Here is an 18,183-nt window from a genome sequence, read left to right as displayed (position 1 = left end):
TATTATAGCTAGTTAGTGGCATGGCCAGGACCAGACTCAAGTTTGTGGCTTTGCTAGTGCGGTGCTGTTCTTAGTAGACTGTGGTTTCTCTACAGCAGCTCCATATCCATATCAATCTATTCTTCACTGAAATCTTTTCCATAAAATAACGTTTCCTATTTTTAATAAAACTTTAGTTTCAATTAGTAGCATTATATTGACTAAGAAATATTACCCAATATTAACCTTGTTTCTTAGGCACAACCATTGAGTTTTTTCTGATTTACTTTCTTAATTTATTTTATTAAGACTTTTTCTTTTGGCCCCGGCCCGGTGGCGCAGTGGTTAAGTGCACACATTCCGCTTCTCAGCAGCCTGGGGTTCGCCGGTTTGGATCCCGGGTGTGGACGTGGCACCGCTTGGCAAAAGCCATGCTGTGGTAGGCGTCCCACATGTAAAGTAGAGGAAGATGGGCATGGATGTTAGCTCAGGGCCAGTCTTCCTCAGCAAAAAGAGGAGGATTGGCAGCAGATGTTAGCTCAGGGCTAATCTTCCTCAAAAAAAAAAAAAAAAAGGTTTTTCTTTTTTAGAGAAGTTTTAGGTTCACAGCAAAATTGAGGGGAAGGTACAGAGATTTCCCCCATACCCCCTGTGTCCATGCACGCGTAGCCTCCCCCATTGTCACCATCCCCACCAGAGTGGTGCACGTGTGACAGCTGATGAACCTACACTGGCATGTCGTCATCGCGTGAAGTCCGTGGTTACACTGTGGTTCAGTCTTGGTGTACATTCTGTGGGTTTGAACAAATGTGTGATGACGTGTTTATCACTACGGCATTGTACAGCGTGTTTGGACTGCCCTAAAAATCCTCTGTGCTCTTCCTGTTCATCCCCACCCCCGCCCCAACTTCTCACAGCCTCTGAATTTTTACTGCCTCTGTAGTTACCATTGAGTTTTTACTTTTAATTATTGTAATTTTTATACTTAGAAGTTTTATTTGGTTCTTTTAAAAAAATCTGCTTAGACTTCAGGGTCTCATTGATTCTTATAATCAAGCCTTTGTTATTTCTTGGTACATATGAAGCATTTGTTTTATTTATATCATGTCTGAAATAGTTCTGATACATAATATCTTAAGTCTGACTCTGCTGTCTGTGCTTCTGCTGGCTTTTAATCATAGTGCTGTATTTTTCTGTTGTTTTTGTGTATCTGCGTCATTTTTGATTGTGAACTCTGATCTCTTGGAGTTCTTTGTGGAGTGGGTTGAATTTGCCTTCCAGAGTACGTGTGTAATTCTGCTAGTTGTAGGGTGAAAGAGGGCACTATCAACTCAGGATCTCTTTTAATTATATTTTCTACTTGAGCTTTTTTCTTTTTTTAAGATCATACAGCTTGCGTGAATTTGGGTCACAAACTTTCATGAGGGCGGCTTGTGTCTATGAATTTTTGGAAGGTATTTAACCTCCCAACTTCTCCCCTCAACACTCCACTCACTTCCACCCCAGTGCCAAGGACAAGTCAGGCACATTTCCTTGCTGTTTCCTTCTGTGGTACAGGATTGTTTCTTGTTCCCCCTTAAGGTGAAGATACAGTCCTCTTTGGATCTCAGTGTTATACTGGGGTCTTCCATTGGCTTCTGTCTCTTGGGTGGGCCCTGAGTTTCAGGGCCAGTTTTCCTGTCCTCCCTTCCGCTGTTGGAAGAGAGCCTCAAGGTCATGAGCGTTGGCAGATCCCCGCGGTGTGGGATCTGTCTTTGCCTTTGGCTTATCTCCCAGGGTTTCCCCCAGCATTTGTTATTTGGTTTCTATGGATTCCTTATTTTCTCACCAGCTCAGTAAATTATTGTTTTTTAATTTTAAAATTCATCCATCTTTTGGTTGTTTTCCTCAGGAGGGTCATGAATATCCAATTGCTTCTTCATGATGAATTCTGTGGTAATAGGTACTGAGTCTAAAATAATCTTCTGTGTAAGTTCCAGAAATGGGGAGAGACCAGTCAGAAGAAAAGTCTTCCTTCTGTGCGTGTCGTGGACTCACACAAAACAAATGAATGCTGATACCTGTGAAAGCTTTAGAGCAGAAATTCTTAACTGAGCTTACCCCCATTTCTTCCCTTTATTCCAGTAAAGAATCACTGATTTCATAAACGATTGTTAATTGTAGTAGGATCGTATTTCTCCCGTGTAGGCATGGAAGATTGTTCAGAGCCATTACTATTGGATACTGACTTGTTCTAGGCTCAGTTTAAATCCTCAGGTGCTTGACTGACCATTATTTGACATGATAGGGTTAGTCAGCCTACAACAAAATCTTCAAGGGATGATGTTTCAGCACTCTTCAAAAGATGCTGAAAATTGTACAGCAAATTTTCAGCTTAGTGGTGGTTTTCAACCAGTTACATCTAACTCTAGTGTTGAAAACACTTTTAAATTAAAAAAAAACACTCATCAGAAACTAGATTGCTTTGTCGACTCTTTGCCTTTGCAGTTAACAGTTCTGCTGGAGGCCGGGGTGTACTCTGATCATTTCTGCAGGGAGAGACGTGAATCCGTGCGTGAGAGTATCCTCCTGCACACTGGGGATCTGCTCTGCAGCATTACTGCCTTAGTAAGGGATAGTGTGCTGTCGTGTACCTGAATGCAGAACTAGCATTAAGGAGAGTGCGTCTGCCCCCCAACTCCATCTGTAACGGCCATCGCTCCCTGTTGAATTACGCTGCGGAGCGTCCATTGGTTGGCTTGGACTTCCCTGGAGTTTTGTGTTGGGATAGTAGTGTCCTCAGAAGTGTTGATAAAAGTGCTTGGAAATGATAGAATGTTGAGTTAGAAGAGTCTTTAGAAATTACCCAGCCTTTTAATTTTCCAAACACACTTAGCTGTGAAAACCTTCATTTGTGTAAAAGCTTACTTAAAAACCCAATAGATGAACTTGGAGCTGGGGGTTTGAAAATCACTGAGGAGACTGACCCTTTTATTTGCAAATGAAGACTCTTAAATCCAGAAGGGTTAAATGGCAGTGTTCTGTGGCTGTTCCACTTGGTCACACTTCGCTTCGTCTTCCCCGGCAGATTGGACTGTGCTTCCACTTTGTCAGGAGGCTTTTGGGGGTACAGTGATGAAAGCTCCAGGCGCCGCTTTGTGGAACTGGCTGCACTGAGGAGACCATCTGTCTTTTTTTTCTATGATAGCTGTCTCATTTTTTTGTTGTAACTTTTGTTTCCTTCTCATGTTATTTCTTAGCTGTTACATGGGGCAGATCATATTTATGAACATTACTGGCTAAATGAGAGAAGCCTTTTTCCCCCCTTGGAATTGAAGGGAAGGGGGAGAAGAGAACCAACATTTCTGGGACAGCTGCTTATGTACCAGGCACTGCCATGTGCTTTCACAAAAGTTTAAACTCAGGGCTGGCCCCATGGCCAAGTAGAGTTCACGCGCGCGCTCCGCATCGGCGGCCCAGGGTTTCGCCAGTTTGGATCCTGGGCGCGGACATGGCACCACGCGTCAGGCTGTGTTGAGGCAGCATCCCACATGGCACAACTAGAAGGACCTGCAACTAAGATACACAACTATGTACTGGGGGGATTTGGGGAGAAAAAGCAGAAAAAAAAAAGAAGATTGGCAACAGTTGTTAGCTCAGGTGCCAATCTTTAAAAAAAAAAAAAGTTTAAACTCATTTAATTTATAGCTACCCTATAAAGTAGTTGGTAACATTTTCCTTTTACAGTTAGGAAACTGAGTCACAGAAAGGCTAATAACTTGATCCATAGTGAAAACTACCCTGAAGGTGGGCTTTCTAAGCTTGTGTGGAAGTCTGTGGTGTTTGGGGGCCGAGTGGGACATCTGGGGTGGCCGGGATACACAGTGTGTGGCGTGTGACTGCAGTTACACCGGAGACATATGTACACGTGGTATTCCGTCCTCTGTTCATCCTCAGGGCCAGAAATGCTTTCCTAAGGTGTGCGTGCTGGCATTTAATCGTTCCACACAGACAGATACATGAGCTTGTATTTTGGGTAATGGCACCTTTGCTTTTCTTCTTTTTTGTGCAGAAGGGTTATACTCGTTCCAGTAAACCAGTTTGAATTCTTATAGTAGGTGGTAAACATCTTGACTTACTAATAGTTTTCAACATATGTGAAGAAATTTCCTGACAGGACTTGAGCTGGCAGAGTGGGGAGTGGGGCTTGGCAGCGTTCCTGCCGAGACAGTTTTGTTCGGTGGACCTTGAAGTTGCTATAATAACAGTTAATGAATAGCCAAATTTGAAATAAATGGTATCTATGAACTAGTGATTGTATCGAGGTTTTATAGAAAGCCTAAAAATAATTCCTAAATGAAAAAAATAAAGACTGTGTCATGTCTGCATACAAGTGCTGGGTGGCTGGAGGACGTTAGAGGAAATATCTTGTTTTGGCAGAACTTGACCACCAACCCGCCAGGTCCCTTTCATCAGCGCTTATTTTCGGGCCTGACCTTTCAGGAAGTTGAGGATGTGTTTGACGAAGGGCTGGGCTTCCCAGGTTCAGGATCGGAGCTCAGCCAGGACACTGCCGCAGTGGGCTCCTGAGCGCTCAGGGCTGTTCACCGTGTGCAGCGTCTCGAGGAGGCGTCTGTGTGTGTTGTCTCGTGTGCAGCCCTGCAGAGTGGTGTTCAGGTATTTTGTGACTGACTGCATATCAGTTATATTCTCTTGTTATATCAGTACCTTTTCTTGGGGATTTTCATGTAAACATATCCAGAGTTACTGTGTTTTCAGAATTGCTTTCATTCCCCTTTCAAGCCACGTTTTGAGTCCATTTGGTACTGTGTACTGGTGCCTAGGGACTTTGTGTCTTCCCACCCACTAAGCTTTTTCTTCAGGGACCTCGGATGCATAGAATGGAGTTGATCATATTTCTGAGCGCATGACACAGGTCTCAGGAATATGATATTGTCTGTGCAGGGCCCTTCTTTTTTTGGGTTTCATTTTATTTTTCCTTCTCATCCTTCACCCCGATTCCAAGTCCCAGCCGTCCTCCAGGGCCCACTCAAGTGTGTCTGATGTGCGTTTGTCCAGCCCATTGGCCGTGTGCTATTGTGTGTGTGTGTGTGTGTGTGTATATATGGTGGTGTTTCGTTTTAGTCTCATTTTCTTTTTTAATTTAACATAATGTTTTTGAGAAATAGTCATGTTTTTGTACATAAATCTAGCTCATTTATTCTGACTCTGTTATGTAGGATGTTGTCATGTTTTATAGACCACCTGGATTGCTGTCAGCTCTGCATCATCAGTGATGCATCAGTGAACATTCCTGTCGCCCTTAGCTCTCTGTGAGAATTTTTCAGGTGTATACCTCGGAAGAATTGTTAGGTCCCTGGATATAGGCGAATTTCACAAAATTTCAGCTCTCTGAGATGGCTGCTGTCAGATTACACTCTTGTTACAGTGCATGATGCAACAGCCACTTTCATTCGTTACTTAGAAAAAAGGAACAAGTTATAAATATAATTCCTTGATCCAGGCTTTGGTTCCGTGAGAAGGTTCCTGCAAACTAGTTTTTAGTCATCTTGTTAAAAGCCTTCGTTCTTCACTCTCATCCTTTATTTTCTTTCAGTATTGTTAGGTAGTTATAGGGAAGTTATAGATCTGTAAGTTATAGGTAGTTTTTTAAAGAATGTCTCTGTAATGCCTATATAATTGTGACAATGTTATAAAAATACTATAAATACTAAGATTTCTGCGTTTCATTTTATAGGGCGCCAATGCCTCGGCATTAGAGAAAGAGATTGGTCCAGAACAGTTTCCAGTCAATGAGCACTATTTTGGATTAGTCAATGTAAGTATCCATTGATACTTAGCCTTCAGAATTGATGAATGCATTTCATAATTTATTAAAGGAAAATTGTTCATTTGTCTCAGACTTAATGCCAAGAAACTTGATGTGGAATTTTAAATTTATCTGTCACGGAAGGGAAACAAAGTTGGCTGAACAACTGAGAACAGATCTCTTGATTCTTTGAGAATTATTTAAATGTCTAAATATAAGTGGTTCAAATGTACAGATATAAATATAGTTTGTAAATGCCTGCATGTGTCTATAGCGTCTCTGTCAATTTACTCCTGGCATTGTCCCAGTAGTATAGATATAAAAGTGCAAAATATAGGGAAAACATACATCTCAGTCCTTGTGGAGGTAATTCTAGTAATTATACATTATTAAAACTTTGGAAGAACTTTCTTCTCTGAACCAAAACCACCACAAATCTGTGTTATGTAATTGTCGTAGTAGTTTATGCTGTTGTACTGTTAGGTGGGTCCACGGTGAATGTTTTAAAATGTCTGTGTTGGCGGTAGCACAGATAACAAAGTAAGTTATAGTGAACAAATTGGTGTGTCGATAAGTACGAGTATGGAATTATGATGTGTGCTTTCTTGTGTGACTTGAGGGAAGCGCTTCGAGTGACCTGTTTCCCCTTGCTCTGGGAACCTGTCGGTCTCTGTCAGTGTGAAGCTTGTAACAAAGAATCAGCCGTCTCCACCCTCTTCTGTCCTTCCCCACAGGAAGCTACTCATTGAACTGATGGCTATTTTTTCTGGACTTTACCCTTCCATTCTAAATAAAGTGCTTATACTGCTATTTAAAAAAAACAAAACCCTGTTGACTTCCTGTTAAGGTGGATTAGAAGTTTAGTTCTCTTCTCGCACCGCCTCTGCCCAACTTCACTTTTCCTCCTCCTCCCCTACGGGATCAGTCATGGCTTTGTTTTTCCATGTCCTTATTTTTCATTTATTCTTCCCAGATTTGTCAACAAAACTGAAAAAATAAAAAGACCTCCTCTGTATCAGTTTCCACTGAGTCGTACCCGTCAAGTAACGCCTCCTTTTCCCCATGACGTCCCTCTGGAGCCTTCTGTCCTCCTGCTGTGCAGCTTTTGTCCAGCCTTTCTTTTTTCTGTCACCCTGGATATTCCCTTCACTTCTTTCCACTTGCAGATCCTGTCTTCTTTCTGGTGTTCTTGCTTTGTGGAACATGGTCTACACTAGCTTCTTTAGGAAGTGTGCATGGGAGATTAACTTTGAGATCGTGTGTATTTAAAAGTGTTTCGGTTATTGTTACAGCTAGATATAGATCCTAAGTTATAACTTTCCTTCACAATTTTTAAGAGATTACTCTGTTGCTTTCTGGTTCTTTTGATGTTGAGGGTTGATGCCCTTCTGATTCTTTTTTTTCCTTCCCATTTTCTTCTTCTTCTTCTTCTTTTTTTTTTTTTTGAGGAAGATTGGCCCTGAGCTAGTATCTGTGCCCATCGTCCTCTATTTTATATGTGGGATGCGTGCCACAGCATGGCTTGATAAGCAGTGCATAGGTCTGCACCCTGGATCTGAACCCACTAACCCTGGGGACCCTGGGCCACCAAAGTGGAGCACGTGAACTTTAACTGCTGTGCCACCGGGCAGGCCCCCTTCTGGTTCTTGATCTTTTCTGTATGAGGCTTTTTTGCCCCTTTCAAAGAAATTTTGGGAGGCTTTTAAGATGCTCTCTATGCACGATGTTCTGAAATTTCATGATGTGTCTTACTCTCCCCTGTTATTGCGTTGGGTGTTTATGAACCCATTCAGACTGATGGTTCATTTTCCTCAGTTCTAGAACGTTTCTGATACTATTATTTGGATAATTTTCTTCCTATCAGTGTAATTTCTCTGTTCTGTCTTTTTTGATACACTGTTAGTTGCATATTGAAAGACTTAGACTGATTCTTTATTTTTCTTATTTTTCCTCCCATTTTTGATCATCTGCCTTTCTATTCTACATTTTAGACTATTTCTTCTACATTTTAGACTATTTTTCATCCAACTCATTGCATTTTTTTGTTTCTTAGAATGTTACTTTTATTTTTTGATCTTGTTTCATGGAGGCAATATTTTCTTTTATTTTTCTCAGGATATTATTTATAGTTTGTTGCTGAGGTTTTCTTAGGATTACTGGATTGTTTCTGAGTTCACCACCCCCACCCCCCATTTTCAACTCTGTCTTTCCTATTGGAAGCTTTCCTCAAATTTCAATCATACATAAAAATGAAATTCTAGACCGCTGGTTGGAGCTTTGTGTATTATGGGTGGAGCTTGTCTACCTTTGGCTCCACTCTAGGGTGACCCGCTGGCAAACAGGCTTTAAACAGAGCGCTCCCTGCCCACTCCCTCCTGCCCCCAGTGTCAGCATCTGGAGCCTTGCTCTGGGCGGGCTGTCTGCTTCTGGGAGGACTCCTCAGTCTGCCTGGGAGGTGCTTCGTTCCGGGTGTGTCTGGTCCTCTGGTTCCTGTCCAGGCCTCACTGCTGTCCTCGCTGTTCTTATACCCAGAGTTCCCTGTTCAGCCTCTCTGGACACTGACCTGCAGTTGAAAGCAGGCTAAGAGCCTGGGGGTCTAAATGGTCCTTTGAAACACTTGTGACCAGACTTGTGTTTTTAGATGTCACCTTCCCCCGCCACCCCCCATCCCCCATCCTGCTCCTTCAGGATGAGTCACTTTGTTTCTTGTTTGTCCCTTATGGGCTCTTGGGCTTCTGCAGTTTCTCTGTCTGCCTTCTGTCTGTTCCCTGACATCTCTGGTCTGTGGTTTATCTCCTTTGGCCTTTTGAGTTTTTGCCTGATCTGTTCTTCCATGGTCATTTTATTGAGGTTTCATGAGGAGGAGAGTTAAATGAGTATTTCCCTGTTCAACAAGAAGTCTGGCCTCTCCTTATGTGATCTGAAATGTTTGTGCTCTCATACAGAGTTGTCCGGTGGTCAGAGCCTCGTTTGGATCTGGGGGTGGCAAACCTGTTTCTTCAGTCTCGTTACTGCGTCCTGGTGGCTCCCACCCGTACCTGCTTCAGACTCCAGTGCTCACATGTGTCTTGAATTGTAGTGAAGTTGTGCCATTGATAGTGTCCCAGAAGAACCCATGTCTTTAGAATAGCACTTATTTATACTTTGTCACAATATATTTGTATATTGAAGGCTGTCTTACCTTTAACTTTCTCCAGTATAAATATTTCCATCTCCTCATTGTGTCTAGCTGTAAGTTTTCTGCAGATAGCCTCAGAACGAGTGAAACAACATCCTAGATAAAATCATGAGTTCTGAAGTTCTATAGTATTTTTCTGCTATGTTGTTTTAAGTTTAATATGATATCAGTATCAAAATGCCAGCGTCAATTGTGTAAAAAAAAAGGTTTCTAAGAAAATAGCATTTTTCATTACTCCCTGTGGATCAATCTAAATTCAGAAGGTGGTATTTGTGTTTCTTCCTGAAGCTGAGTAACTGAGCGTCAGTAAAACCAAGAGAAGCAGGAGGGAGTAAAGCGACTAAGAGGCCATCAGAGGAAGCTCTGTCTTATCCCCTCGAGAGGTTCATTTGAGGAGCAGAAATATAGTTTCTGATCTCTGTGCCTAGTTATTATGGTGAAGAATTGACATCTCTAAGGTGGCCAGGGCTCCAACTGTGAAAGGTTGATGAACACTTTGAATTATACTCAGAGATAAATTAGTGGTCAGAGTTGATGCAGCAGAACTAGAATAGTGATTAACTTTTTCTGGGATTTATACTTTCACGCTACTTTGCAACTGTGTTCTGTACGTTTAACCTTTTTCTGTAAGTCTTATTTTTCAACCTGCAAATTATCATTACTCTTTTCTTTCTCTCTTTGTTTCCTTCCCCCATTTTTTTATTTGTAGACTTATTTATAGGAGTCTCTTAAAAATTAAGATTGTAGTTTTGGAGGTAGGGGCTTGTTAATTCAGAGATCAGTATTTTAACTTTTTTCCTGCCCCTATACCTGTCTGCCAAGTAGTTGGTGTTGTAAATAACAGTGAAATGTAGCTGCTTTAAGAAACTTGGTGGTTACCCTTTCCTAACAATTGGATTTTGTTAAAATGGGGCACATGTATATTTTCTTTTCATCAGTCCGTTCTTAGCTAAGTGTGCATTTCCAGGTTCATTTTAATTGCTTTTATAAAAAGCTTATACCGAAAAGAGTTCCTATTAGATCTGCCTGATTGGATCCCTTTTTGCAACCACTGAGTGGTAGGTCACTCAATAGCACTTGCTTTTGGGAAATAATACATGTATTTGGGCAGTTAGAAAATTAGACTTTTTTTGTTTTAATGGAGAAAAGAGTACCACAGTTTGATTAACCTAGCAGAAAATTCAACAGAGTGGTTACTTTCAACATTGTTAATGACAACCTATTTTCCATTATTTTCACTTGTAGATATTTTTGTCTTGGAAGAGTATTTTCAAAAATGATAGCTTTTATGGCAGTTTACTCTTAATGATGATTCTGATGTTGGTCACTATAATTTACGTAACACACAGAGTGGGGCTTTCCTATTGGTTGGACTGCTGCGGATACGTTAACCTTCCTGATGTTATGGGAGCCGAGGAGGAATGTCCTGTGCCGTGGGGGTTCAGGAACCACGTTGAGGAGGCACAGGAGCCCTTGGAAGCTTTCTCTTGCTGTAAAATATCCCACTCACATGTCGGCTGTTTTTACAGTCAGCTAAATTCTTTGAAAACAAGTTGTTTTCATCTGATAAACCAGATTGCCTTTTCCTCTGAGGTCTTGTAGCTAATGAGTACTTATTTTAGTAAAGTTTATTATAGACAGTGATTTAAACTAGTGTCTCTTTCCTACTTTTTGTGCAGTCTATGCATTTTTAATAGCCATTCTTCAATGTTTAATTGTATGGTTCTATATTAATTTTATAATACAATAGGGTCCAACACATAAGTTGATTGGGCTCAATCAATCTATTTGGGAGGCTACTGTGGACCTTTGTTATGAAATTACAATTGTGTTCCTAGACCATCTTATGAAAGGCTTTTTAACCTGAATTGCTAGTACTTATTAGTTGGAATTCTAGATCCAGGGAACAAGGACCATTATGGAGGAGAGAGAGAAATAAAAATGAAACTTTCTTTCCATTTGTGGGTTATACTGTTGATTAGGCAAATGTCTCTTGGTTCTGTTTTCTTTTGCATTGATTTCATTCTCATTTAGTTTCTCTTCCCCTGTGGCCACAGACTCCTTGAGGCTTACATTATCAGAGATCCCAGAGAACGTCCATGTCAAACCTGACAAAAGAACTGTAGCCCAGGTACTCTGTCTAGAGTGGATCAAGAGCCCAGCCCTGTTACAGGGCCTGAGAAAGGGCTTGTGATTGACAGCCCTACGGAATTTGCGTAGAAGTCAGTTCCTAGAAGGAAGCACAGGGCCATGGAGTAAGGGCGTGGGGTGAGGAGTGGATGTCCGCTAGAATGAGGAAGGCCGCTTTGGGATTGGGTCCACTTGGCCGCAGTGAGGGTGGTGGGTAGGGGAAAGTGGGGCATAGTGTTATAAAACAGGCCACCTAAACGAGACACTGTGGTCGGAGGAAGAGGGTCTTCCCTTAGAAGGGGATGTTCACAGGACAGGCACTGTCACCAGCCTCCAGCATGGGGGACAGGCGAGCAGTCAAACATTTTAAAACATTTTTTAAAGGCAACACTGTTGACATAATGGTGGTTAAAACCAGTAATCTCCAAATGAAATACTTGAGATGGTCCGCTGGGGTATGAGAAGAAAATAGTAGAATTTCTGATGTTTATTTTCATCTAAAAATGAAAGATAGATTCAGCTTTACTATTCTTGATAAATGGATGATACTGGCACCCACACTATCCATGTGTGAAATGGTCCTGTGTTACTTCAAGTGCCACAGTGCCGAGCAGTCAACAGCATCACTCTCTCTTACTCATTTATGCTGTTTTATCTGTTATAATTTAAATGTGGATTTAGAGATTACATGATTTAATTTCAATTAATCTAATTCCTCAAAATGGACAAATGGCTTGAAAAAGGTTGTTTCAAAATTAACTGTGTAATTCTGTTAGGAATTGTTCTAAGGACTTCCCACAGATTATTCATTTAATTCTTTACAAGGTTTTAAGATGTAGGTGCTGTTAACCCCATTTACAGATGAGGAGACTGATGCACAGAGTGGTTTAGTAATTTCCCAAGGTCTCATAGCAGAACCAGGTCTCAACCTAGACTGTTTGGTTTCAGATCCTCTGCGCTCAGTGCCCATGCTGTGCTGCTCTCAAGGCCGGTGATCACTCACATGTATTCGAACATTTAGTAAATAGGATTGCAAATTTAATACCATAATTTAGAAAATAAAGGCCATAAAGGAGACTCTTTTTCACTTGGACTAATGTATGTATCTTTGTGAAGATACCTTTTTCAACTTTGATAGCTGTTAAAACCATATAACTGGACGTAAACCCAGACTATCAAATCACTGTCTTACAGTCTGTATCCCACAGTTTACACAAAAGCACACTCAGTCTCATTGCCCTCAGTTAAATATTAATAATTTTTAGTGAAAATGAAAAAATTAATAAGACAAATTTAAAATGTTTGCTTCATCTTGTCTTATTAAAAATATAACAAAATATAATCACTTATTTGTGTCTTTTTTTTTAAAGATTTTATTTTTCCTTTTCTCCCCAAAGCCCCCTGGTACATAGTTGTTTATTTTTAGTTGTGGGTGCTTCTAGTTGTGGCATGTGGGATGCTGCCTCAGCATGGCCTGATGAGTGGTGCCATGTCCGCGCCCAGGATCCGAACCAGCGAAATCCTGGGCCGCTGAAGTGGAGTGTGCGAACCTAACCACTTAGCTACGCAGCCGGCCCCCTGTTATATTTTTAATGTATGTAATATATGTATATAATTTATAAATAAATATACATGCATTAGAGATGTGTACTCAGAATCATCTTATTGATGGGGCAATGATTCATATTTGTGGAGGGGCATTTTTTTAAGACTTAGAGAAAAAGGCATCAGAGAAAGCAAGGATAGGTCATTGCGTTCAACAGGCGATTGAAAAATCAGTGATCAGACCTCGAGGAGGGTGGCTCCTTTTAAAATTTGTTTCCCCTGATTTTAAAGAGGGTCATACCTTTGATCTTCAGAAGCAGCTGAAAAAATACAGGATAGGTTTCAACCATAGAGCAATGTCTTTTTGGAAATTGAGCTTTCAGAAATAAGAATTTGGAGGAAAACATCCCAGACAGTCTTTTGCAGGAAAACTATACACTTGAAGGATATATTTTTAGATTTTAGGAACTAGAATGAAAGTTACTGTTAAAAGTCAAGGAAATTAAAAGTTTCAGAGTTATGAATAAGATTGAAAGTTAGCTTATTCTGGAGGCGTAGTAGTAGTTTCAATCTTTAATTTTTCTTTATTGGGATTGATGAAGGTAAGTGAAAGACCATAATAGAAGACCTCAAAGAATTGATTACAGTGTTACCTATTGCTTTAAATTGGGGAGATGAGCAAGAGGCTGGCTGCGAGCATTCTGTACAAAGTGTGGACTCCCTTTAGTTCCTTAGCTTATCCCATTTCCTTCTTTTTTATAAGTGAGTCAAACTCATTATGATAACTTTTTCTGATATACTGTGAGATGCTGTCTTTTGTTTTTACCTACCTACTCTGTGGAAATTGGCAGAGTCCCTGTTGCTTATTCTTTAATAAAAATGTCCAGATTATGGAGATTGTATCTTCACTTGACAGAGCCATAGTTTGTTGGTCATTAGAGTCATTAGACTGTGGTACAAATACTGGTATTTTTCAGACTAATTAATGCTGAGTAATTGGTAAGTTAACTTTAGTAATGTTGTAGATTCTACTGCTGATGTACTTAGCACTGGGTAGCCTTTATGAATTAGGATCATTAATATCAATGCATCATTATTGTATACTTCTTTTAGCATGTCTCTGGAAAGCCTTTCAAGCAGCTGTCTTCATGAAATCAGTTCATGGCTCTGACGAGCTATATGAACGTGGAAGTCATGTATCTTCACTGGGTCTCCTGTCCTATTCCTTTCTTGTAGTAGTGTTTAACTTGTTCCTCTATTCCTTGAGTATCTTATAAAGTGGTAGTTAGATCTAGACACTTGATCAAAGTGTAGTGGTTTTGTTTTATTTTTTAGGACAATGATACTTAATAGGAGTTGCTGTATATTTCTTGGTGCATCACACTGCAAAACATGAAAGTTTTGTTGTTTGTTTTTAATGATACTGGAACCATTGGGGGTTTAGGCCTGAGTCCTCCATTTTAAAGTTCCCCATCAACTTTTAACCTAATGCTTTTAGTATCCATTGGTAATTATTGCCTAGTCCATTATTTACGACCATTTCTTCTGAAGTTATTAGGCAGAATTATTCTATAAACAAGAACTTCCTTTATCAACTATTTAGTGCCCCCTGAAATATGGTTCTTATAAGAAGGACAAGATAAAACTTTGATACTTTCCTTTTATTATTAGTTTATAACTTCCATTGGAGACTAATGAAAGTTTCTTTTTTTAACATCATTATTTATTCATAGGTTTTTATGTAGTTGATGTGCCTTTTATCCATTGCAGTCATTCTTTTTGATGAAAGTTAGCTCTTGGATCCACACAAAAAGGTATTCCAGGCTAATCTTGTACATTGTACATTTCCTGTCTCAGACGTTGAATAGCCATATCTGCAAGGCATCGTAGTTCCATTTTGTGGCAAAGAGGTTTTTAGAGACCACGGTCTGAGTACAGGGGAAACTTAATTGCAGCTGGCCTTTTCAGTGGACAGAACTTGAAAAAACACACGCATGCACGCATACACTCATCTTAAGATTTACAAAAAGGCATGAGTTTATACTGATATTTCTAATTCCAGTTTAAGTTTATAGGGCTTTTACTCTTCTAATTTTTATTCTTGTAACTTTTCTCCTTTACTTTAAAAATTTTGCTTCTTAAGGGTGTTAACATAATTCTTTACTTGGTTTGTCCTGGAGCGTGTCTATAGTAGTTTCAAAATAACAGTATCCACAGATTAATTCTAAAAATGTGACTGCTGAGTGCTGTTTAGGATTTCTTTGTTATTTTTATTCTTAGACTGTATTGCGGTAGGCACGTATAGTAAAAGTTCTGTGTTTTAAAGTCACTTGACATAATTCTTTTATCTGTGTAGTTTTACCACCAGCTTGATATATATTTAGGTTTTATTTATTTCTATCTGTTTTCAATTTTAGGAATTTTTTTTTCTCTTTCTTTTATGACTTAGTTTAAAAAATTGGTACAAAGTAATCTTTTTATAATGTACATGCAGAGGAATCTCACTTTCGTTCCTCTCCACTCTTTCCCCTCTTTCTCTGTAAATAACTATTTTTAATCACGTTTAACTTATCCTTCCTAGTTTCTAAATGTAAGCAAACGTGCATGTTTATGCACAAACATTTAATATAGCCTACTCTTAAACACTCTTCTCTGCCCAGCCTGTTTAAGTTAATATATATGTGACCTCACCCCATAGCAGTACCATGAGAACTGTCCTCATTCCTTTTTTACAGTTTCAAGGCACTCCCCAAATCCTCATGGGTCGACTTCCGGGTGTTTTATCAGCTTACTCTGGGAGCCAGTGTCTATTACTGGGGAGGGAAAAGGAAGGCAATAAATAGTTATCAAACTATGTGTCATGCTCTCTGTAAGGCAGGATTATTTTTCACCATTATTAAAGAGGGGGAAATTGAACTTCAGTGAGCTGTAGTTACACACTCCAGATCACCTGGCCAGCAGGAGAGAGGTCCGTAGTTCAGGGTTTAACCCTGGAGCTGAAGTCCATGTCTTTCTAACATAGTGAGACTGATACAGCCTGGCATTGCAGCATTTCATGGTTGTTAGCCTGTCACATTGATGATTTTTAATCTCACCTTTCAGAGGATCTTGCTTTTCCTTGTTTTTTGTTTTTGTTTATTTTCTGCATGTTATTTAAGAACTTGATAGAAAACCTCACTTTTGTATCTTTTTTAAGAATTTTTGAGAGTTATATTTTTAAATGTTTAATATGTAAAATACTTTGTATACAACCAATACTATAGTAACAATGGGAATTGAAAAAGAAAAGAAAAAAATTATCCAGAATCCTAAACCTAATCTTGATATTTAAACTATATAGTTTCTTTAAATCAGTTTTCATAAAGGCCAAATTTATCGCATATATTTCCCTTCAAATTTAACCTGAAAGTGATGCCTAGAGCATCCATTTAATGTTAAAATGGCTACTTTGCAGTCAGAATAATTTCTACTCTGAGATACCTTTTAATTTATGAGGATCATAAATTCCCTATCTTCTCTTTCTGTTCTCTCAACTGTACACATGGAAATTCTTTCTTTTGAAAATGTGTTGCCCCAAATTTAACAAAATTGTTTTTTTTTCCTATTCTAGTTTGGGAATACCTGCTACTGTAATTCAGTTCTTCAAGCACTTTATTTTTGTCGTCCATTTCGGGAAAAAGTTCTAGCATACAAGAGTCAACCTAGGAAGAAGGAGAACCTTCTTACGTGCTTAGCAGATCTCTTCCATAGCATAGCCACGCAGAAGAAAAAGGTTGGAGTAATACCTCCTAAGAAGTTCATAACAAGATTACGGAAGGAAAATGGTAATTTTCTTCTACTTCTTGATGTATTGCTTACATAACAAGAAGGTTAAATATAGCCTCCTACAATTCAGCAAGCATTGACTTTATGCCTGATGATGTATTAGCCATTGAAGAACTAAAGATGATGTTCCTGTCTTTAGAGAAGTCCTAGTTTAGTGAGGAGATAGTCACACAGTGATTAATATAAGGTGTGATCAGTGTTTGAAGTGTGTTATACAAAGATCAAATTCCATATGCCAGGAAATGAGAAATTATCGTGTATTTCTCTTTTTTGTCTGCTTGGCATTTCTATCAAGATTGAAGTTTTTTTCCCCCACATTATTGTTTATTTGTTGTTTTTGTAATGCTTTCATGTATATTGGCTCATTTGATCCTTACAGTAACCTGATGTAGAGAGCATGTTATTTCCTTCATTTTAGCAGTGAAAAAAATAGAGGCTAAAAGACTTGCCAGGGGTCACACCCCAGGGAAAGGAAAGAGCCAGAACAATAAATCCAACTTTCTGGCTTTGGGTAGATAGTTTTAACTCCAGTCCCTCCCACCCTCCTTTTAATAGTTACTGATAAAGCCCCACTTCCGTTTTCTTTCTTAAAATGTTTTTTATTTAATTTTCACAGCAAGCCCATAAGTTAGACATTATTACCTCACTTTACATGAGATAATTGATGCTCAGAGAAGTTAAGATAACTTGTCAGGATCCCACACTTCTCCTTGACATCTAAGCCCAGTGTTCAGTCTAATATGGTATGCTACCTCAAAAAACTCAAATAGGATTTAAATAACATGTAGAATTCTGGGTTTTGTTTGATGTAGGCATTTCAATCATTGGAGAAATAAAGTTGAGTGGTGTTTTCAGTTTGATCTGTTGTCTATCAAATAGAAAGATGCCCACAGAAATATGATTTGAGAAGTCTTTAAACTTGACTGTCAAATACGCCAGTGGGTGATCCTCCCTGTCCTCTTGAGTCTGTGCACGGTGTTCATGATCACAGGGATTGAGATAAGCCTGTGTCATATCTAGTTCCCTAAAACATAAGAAGATGCTGAAATAATATGACTTTAGGCTGTTATTCTTGAATCTGATACACGTTAAAGATTTTGTTCATTTTCTCCATATACAAATATAAGGCAGTTGATTAATTGCTCAAAAAAATATGTCTTTTTTGTGTTTCCTTGATGAAAGCTAAACATATATACCTTCTTAAATTATAGATCTGTATAGTATCTTCTGTTTTTGAGAAAGCCAAATACAACTCTATTAGAATGTGAACTGAGAGGTTCAAGTCTTCTTAGTCTTTTTGTCTGTATTGGTGTGAAACTTTAAAAATTTTGTCCTGGTAGAAAATTCATGTACATGATATTGAACATGCCATCCTTTCTCAGTGATGTCGTTAGTATTTTAGAAACGTTCAACATCAGAAACACAAAACTCACGCAAACACACATTATTTTCCTTTTCATTTAATAGTACATTTTTCTTGACCTTATTGTTTAATATATTCCATGTGCTCCTGTCATAGTTTGTCTTAGTTTTGGCTGCTGTAACAAAAATACCGTAGACTAGGTGGCTTAAACAGTCAACATTTATTTCTCACAGTTGGGGAGGCTGGGAAATCCAAGGTTAAGATGCTGGCAGATTCAGTGTCCAATGAGGGCCCCTCTTTCTGGTTTGCAGACGGCTGCCTTCTTGCTGTATTCTCACCTGGCGAAGAGAGAAA

At 39.3% G+C, this 18,183-nt stretch overlaps 1 protein-coding gene across 6 annotated transcripts in view; it reads left to right on the top strand.

Moving 5' to 3' along the window:
- Positions 1 to 18,183, top strand: part of USP12 (ubiquitin specific peptidase 12) — a 144,703-nt gene that overhangs the window by 35,944 nt on the left and 90,576 nt on the right. For 4 of the 6 annotated variants that reach the window (XM_070520440.1, XM_044777391.2, XM_044777396.2 and 1 more), the window contains exons 2-3: positions 5,717 to 5,797; positions 16,252 to 16,465. In XM_070520440.1, the coding sequence (XP_070376541.1) occupies positions 5,717 to 5,797; positions 16,252 to 16,465 (295 nt within the window). Of the gene's footprint in view, positions 1 to 4,288; positions 4,636 to 5,716; positions 5,798 to 16,251; positions 16,466 to 18,183 lie in introns of those variants that run through there. The other 2 variants (XM_070520441.1, XM_070520442.1) reach the window with 2 other exon arrangements.

This window comes from Equus asinus, chromosome 11 (genome assembly GCF_041296235.1).
Source record: "Equus asinus isolate D_3611 breed Donkey chromosome 11, EquAss-T2T_v2, whole genome shotgun sequence".
Classification (NCBI taxonomy): Eukaryota; Metazoa; Chordata; class Mammalia; order Perissodactyla; family Equidae; genus Equus; species Equus asinus.
The sequence above is the reverse complement of the archived record's forward strand: the minus strand, read 5'-3'. Positions and strand labels throughout refer to the sequence as shown.